Source organism: Setaria italica, chromosome IX (assembly GCF_000263155.2).
Source record: "Setaria italica strain Yugu1 chromosome IX, Setaria_italica_v2.0, whole genome shotgun sequence".
NCBI classification, from domain to species: domain Eukaryota; kingdom Viridiplantae; phylum Streptophyta; class Magnoliopsida; order Poales; family Poaceae; genus Setaria; species Setaria italica.
In genome coordinates, this window is record NC_028458.1 from 52200615 (window position 1) to 52206831 (window position 6217).

Genomic DNA, 6217 nt, shown 5'->3' on the forward strand with positions numbered 1-6217 from the left:
ATTTAATTAATTTAGCGTTGTTATATATAAACATAGAGTAATTGTATACACGTAAGTACCTAACTGCTCTAGAACGATTTGTCTTTACATATATGTATACACGTCATGCATCTACCTTTTTTTTTTCCTTCGATCGATTTCATGGCGGTTCACCTTTTGCACTACACAGCATATTGAAAGAATGGCGCAAAGTAATCCTGCTGTGGATTAGAGGAGAGATGAGAACGATGTGCGTATTACTACTAGTCTTCTGCCTGCCCCTCCGCACAGACGCGTCCACGTGGCCGTCCCGCGGCTCGCCCCCAATCATCCCAATAGAAAACCACGGCCTTTTTGGCGGCACTGTGCTGATGTGCTGCTACTCCGCACGCAGCACGGCAGGCACAGCGGGGATGCTCAGGAGTCAGGAATGGGGTTGGATTGGATGGACCCCCAGCTGAGGTGAAGCTGAGCCCCCATGGCCTTGTCGAAGGCTTGCAAGTGTCGAGGCGTGGGCGCGCGTACGTGCGCGTGATGTGCGCGTGTCCCTTGCCGGCTCCGCTCCTCCTCAAATATTCTCGCCCGGCCGTCTCCTCATTCCCTCAACCATCTCATTCCTTCCTTCCTTCCCCCACCTTCCTATCCGAGTAGCTGTAGCTCCCCCCCGCACGCACGCACGCACACAACACAAGCGCGGCAGCGCAGCTTGCAACAACACCCAGCTTCGCGTTTTGTTTGGCTGCGTGCCACCCGGAGGGAGGGAGACCCAGCTGCTAACTGAAGTGGCGGCCGGTGGAGTGGTAGCTTCTGGCCCCGCGGCGTGCACGCCATGGCTCAGGAGGACGTCCACCTGGACGACGCCGGCCTGGCCCTGGGCCTGTCCCTCGGCGGCGGAGGCGGAGCGTCTGATGCGGCGCGTCAGGGCACCTGCAGCCGGCTGAGCAGGGAGCCGCGCGCGCTGGAGCCGTCGCTGACGCTGAGCATGCCGGACGAGGCGACCGCGACGGGGCCCGGCGGCTGCGGGGGCGGGCCCTCGCACAGCGTGTCGTCGCTGTCGGTGGCGGGCGTGAAGAGGGAGCGCGTGGAGGAGGCGGACGGCGAGCGGGCGTCGTCGACGGCGGCCGCGGCGCGGGCCTGCGGCGCCGGCGCCGAGGACGACGACGACGGGAGCACGCGCAAGAAGCTGAGGCTGACCAAGGAGCAGTCCGCGCTCCTGGAGGACCGCTTCAAGGAGCACAGCACCCTCAACCCGGTACGTACGCCACCCGCCCCTGCCGCGGCCGCTGCCCCTGCGTGCGCGATACGATCGATTGACTAGTCGGTTGTTGCCTTGCCGCTGCACATCCACGGATAGATGATAGATTGCTGCACTTGCCTACCTGATTCTAATTGCACACACGCACACACGGTTATTAGTTATTACATCCACATGCTGCATCTCTGTTTGAACATACAGTAGTATATGTGTCTGTGATTAAACAAGTAGTGCTAGATAGAGTTGGATTTCTTTTCCATCCATCCAGATGAGATGAGCTTATCTGTGACTGAACATCCTCTCTTTTCGCTTTCTGTTGGTGTGTCTTTTTGGCTTTGAGCAGAAGCAGAAAGTCGCGCTGGCCAAGCAACTGAACCTGCGGCCACGGCAGGTGGAGGTGTGGTTCCAGAACAGACGAGCAAGGTTAGTATTGGCCCCCATCCCCTCGACGGCATGCCCATGCAGCATGCACGGAAAGATATGATTAAGCTCTGACGGTGGCCAATTAACGTGGTTTAGCCGCGCGCGCAGGACCAAGCTGAAGCAGACGGAGGTGGACTGCGAGTTCCTCAAGCGCTGCTGCGAGTCGCTCACCGAGGAGAACCGCCGCCTCCAGCGGGAGCTGCAGGAGCTCCGCTCGCTCAAGTTCGCCGCGCCGCCCGCGGCGGCGACGCCGGCCGCCGCCGGGGCCGTGCCGGCGCCGGCGCCGTTCTACATGCAGCTGCCGGCCGCCACGCTGACGCTCTGCCCGTCCTGCGAGCGCCTGGGTGGGCCCGCCGCCGCGGCCAAGGCCGACCCCGACCGGCCCAAGGCGGCGGCCAGCCACCACTTCTTCAACCCCTTCACCCACTCCGCCGCTTGCTGATGGTACTGCACGCGCATGCATGATGAGCAGCAGCAGCAAACAGAGCACCACCGCCCGCCACTGCACCAGCTAATACCACGGACACGCCATCCACCTCACGTACGCCACAAGTAACATACGATTGATCGATCGATCCTCCCCTCTAGCTATTTTCTTGATCCGGGGGGGATTATGTTAGTTGTTCCCATCAGCTAATCAATCAATCAACCAATCAATCATAGGCTTGATAGGTTAGTCAAAATAGCCGTAGCTTATTCCTAGTAGCACCCACCCAATCCATCCATGTATATTTTTGTGCATGCATGCTGTAATTCTGTCCCTCTCGGTCTGCTTGCTCCCTTTTCGACAGGAGTACGTAGTAGCAGCTTCTTTTCTTTGGGTTTTCTTTCTTTCACAGGTTGTATTGATCAATCATCGATCAGAGGGCAAGTAATTATTAAGTGGTAGTATTAGTAGTATTGTTACTGTACAAATCGATCATAATTAGATTGAGATGCTTCTAGTCCATCTGCTCTTTACTATATATCTAGTATACTGACGGTGAGCGTCAGACACAGTGCTGGATGATGACATGATCGAGAGCCCTGTTGGCTTGGCCCTGTCTGCAGGTGTACATGTGTATATACACACACCACTTTTTTTATGCATATACACGGCTCAATGATTGTGCTGTCGGGGCTCTCATCTCCGAATTCCTGTCGCTTTTGCTGGATTAATTATTGGGACAGCGAGCGAGCGAGCCAGCCAGCCAGCCGCTGTCGCGCGTGCCCTCTCGCCGAAGCATGCTGCCCGGACAGGACCGGCCGCGCGCGTCCAGGACGACGAGCTCTCGGTCTCGGTGCTGGTTCCAGTTCCACACGGCATTCAGTTTCAGCAGTCTCTGCAGTCGTCTGATGATCCAGAAGGCTGTGCGTGCGTGTTATCGCGGGATTACGACGTGCGGGTTGATTAGTTCTCTGCGTCATCAGCTGTCGCTTTGGGTCGCCGAGTCGGAGCCATTATGAGGCCGGCGGAAGGATCGTCGGACACCGGCGTCGCTCTCGGTGGGAACAGGAAACATACGCGCGCCGATCGTGTGACCGCACCGCGCCGGCCAACGAGGTCGGCCGCGCGAGCGTGACTGCGCTAGCGAGAGCGAGCTGAGGCGAGTCACGCGGCGTGACGCGTGAAAGGAGGTGGTGTCGGGGGGTTGCGCGCTGGGCCGCTAACCTCGGCGGCATGCGTGCGCAGCGTGCCCCCGTATGCCGAGTACGAGCCGGCCGCGGCGAGCGCGACGGGGGGGAAGCGATCATCTTTGGCTCCGTTTGGTCGGTCGGTGCTCGTTCGACCGATCGGGGCCGGGCGCGGCGTGGCCTGTAGTAGTTGCGCTGATATCGGCGTTGTCCGGTATCAGCAGGAGGCTGCACAGCAACCGCCAGCGTGCGGGGCCGCGGGAGTCGTCATCCCTCCGCGGACGACGTGTCTCCAAGCCCCATGGTGCAAGGGAGGAATCAGGAACCGATCGCTACTGCCTGGCCGGTGGAGAATCTCAAGCCGATTGGGAGAGAAAGGCACCCGATCATCGTACTCGTTTGAAGTTTAGCCTCGTTCGTACTGACATGAGATTCTCATGTAAATATAGTACGTACGTGTATTAGTATTCTGTAGGTACTTGTAGTACTAAATACAGTTGGAGCACTGTACGTACGGTATCAGTAGTGGTTAGCTACGCGGATAAGTTTGCTAGCTCATCCATTCCTTCCTTCTTCCTAGGATGCTATAGCTAGCCTTAACCGCGCACACGGGCCTCACCGCGGCGCGGGTCACCTACCTTAGACTACACGACCACACCGAGTCATGCGCTCGCCCGCGCGGACCGACGGGGGCAGGCAGGGACGACGAGCGAGCGCGGCGTCCGGTTTCCCGTGAGCGCGGTGAAACGGGAGCACAGCGAGCGAGAGCTACTCCCACGACTTAATAACGCCGGTCACACCGCGCGCGTGCACCCCGCGCCGCGTCGTCCTCCCTCTGCCTGCCTGCCTGCCCCCCTCGAGACCGATATGATCGGGAGTTAAATGTGGCGCCCCCCGCGCCCCGACGCGTCGCGCGCCTCCCGCCGACCCTCCCCGGCCGCGCGGCGCACCCACGGCGCGAACACGCCGTGTGCGCGCCACCCGCCAACCGGCACGTCGCGACCGTGTGGCGCCCTCCATCCATCTCCCCAACCTGCTCGCTAGCCGCTTGACTTGGCATCCATCTTGAACGTGCACGCTGCGGCCGCGGGGCCGGCCGATCCGGGCCGTCCATGTGCCGGGCCTGCTGGCGGAAAGGCGTGGCCCGGCCACGGAGGTTTGCTCCGGCGTTAAGGCACCGCGCGAGCCGGCGGGACAGAAGCTGCCAGGCGGCCGCCTTCCTTGACAGAACGCGTCTCAGGTTGGCCCCCCGGCCAATGGCACGGTGACAGTGCGCTGCGCAGACGAGAACGCGCCTGCCCAGAGGCAGACTTGGATTCTGGTGGGCAGAACGCGGTCTCGCACAGCTGATCGGGCATGATTGAGTCAATCAGTAGCTGCACTGCACAGCTGAGCTGAGCCAGCCAGCCGAGGGACCATCTCATCTGATATTCCGATCGATCAGATCTGACTCAGTTATCCGCCGGCGCGCCCAGGGCTGCCGCTGCTGGGCTGTCGCCGCTCATCATTCGCCTGGATTTCGCTGCCGATCATTGGATGCCGCTCACATGACGTGCCGTGCCCCCGCACATCGCTCGACCAAAAGCTAGCGTGCGTACGCCCAGGCCCAGCCAGGGCAGGCTGAACTGAACCGCGGCCAGGCCATTCCCATTCGTTCCGGCCAGTGTTGCCCTGCCGTGCCGCACGCTGATCGACGTCCTAGGGACGGGATCGGAAGATCGCGATTTTCGTACTTCGTACCGCATACCTCGATCGCCTGAAAAGGGTTCCCAGATCGAATCTGTTTAAAATCAACGTATGGCCGTCGAGCAATCTGTAGTGATGAGGCTGGCTGGAGAGGGATCGATCCTGTTTGCTACTGGTGGCTGGCGACTATTCGTGCCTATCCCGTATATATGCACCCAGCAAGCCATGGATGGGTGGATGGATTTGTTCTGACGTGCTGCAGTGCGATCAAATCCCAAATATCCTGCGTGGTGCGTAGCACGCACGTACCGACCGAGCTTGACACGAGGTGAACTGCATGCACTGGCCGTCGTCGTCGCTCCATCGATTGATGGAGCGATTGGCTCCATGCGTGTGCGTGCATGTGCATGTGCGTGTGTGTTCCCGGCCGGATTGAACATGTCACCGCGTAAACGAAAGCTGATTTGAGGGCGGCGCAGAACGGGCGGCGTGCAGCGGCCAGCATCAGCAGGAGGATGGAGCCATGGAGGAATAATGGAATGCCATGGATTTCTCACGTTTCGGTACAGCGCATTTGTTATCCTGGAGCGGCTTTCTGCCCGCACATCGGATCGCCGGGGATTTCCGAATATATGCACGGCGAATCCGAATCCGGGCTGGGTGACGGCAGACGCATGTTCCACGTTCTAGTAACACTTGCTGACGGGTGCCCGGGCGGCCTGCTTTCACACGGACATGAAAGAGATCAGGAGACAGTGGGGCTGCTACCTCTACCTGGTCGCCTTTTCGATCAGCTCTTCAACACAAAGCTCGTTTCCTACTAGTTTCAGTACCTTTCTACTTTCTACACATGCTCCTTATTATCGTTAACAAATTATTGAGAAAAAAGAAGTAGCAGTATACAGTACTAGGTCTAACTGTATCTAGTAGTAAGTAGCAGTCCTATCTACTGGTAACCTTGCTTTACGTGGGCTACGAGACAGAGAGCGCGTCCAATCCTTAGCATCCACGATTTCCCAATGAGTGGCGGACTGGCGGCCGGCGTGGTAGGTCGAAAGATGCTCGACTCGATGCTTGCAAAACCGTCGGATAGCACAATAAGAAAAAAACGATGGCCAGCAGGAGCAATGCTGCAGCGTGCAAGAGGCGGCTCCATGGGCCGGGCTTAAATGCTCGTGCATGAGTGTGTGGATGATGACGGTGGTTGTTAGAGTGCGCAGCGAAATCCGGCCCGATCCGCTATACTCACGAGCCGGTACC

General features: G+C 59.1%; 1 protein-coding gene across 2 annotated transcripts; it reads left to right on the plus strand.

The window, feature by feature from the left end:
* Nucleotides 1-428: 428 nt before the first annotated feature.
* On the plus strand, nt 429-2669 carry LOC101776207 (homeobox-leucine zipper protein HOX19). 2 transcript variants are annotated; one of them, XM_004985061.3, is made up of 3 exons: nt 429-1231; nt 1578-1657; nt 1754-2669. In XM_004985061.3, the coding sequence occupies exons 1-3, from the start codon at nt 809-811 to the stop codon at nt 2097-2099; spliced, it is 849 nt and encodes a 282-aa protein (XP_004985118.1). In that variant the 5' UTR covers nt 429-808; the 3' UTR covers nt 2100-2669. The 2 variants fall into 2 exon arrangements, with proteins under 2 accessions (XP_004985118.1, XP_004985119.1); XM_004985062.4 differs by having other exon boundaries at nt 442-1231; nt 1766-2669.
* Nucleotides 2670-6217: the final 3548 nt, after the last annotated feature.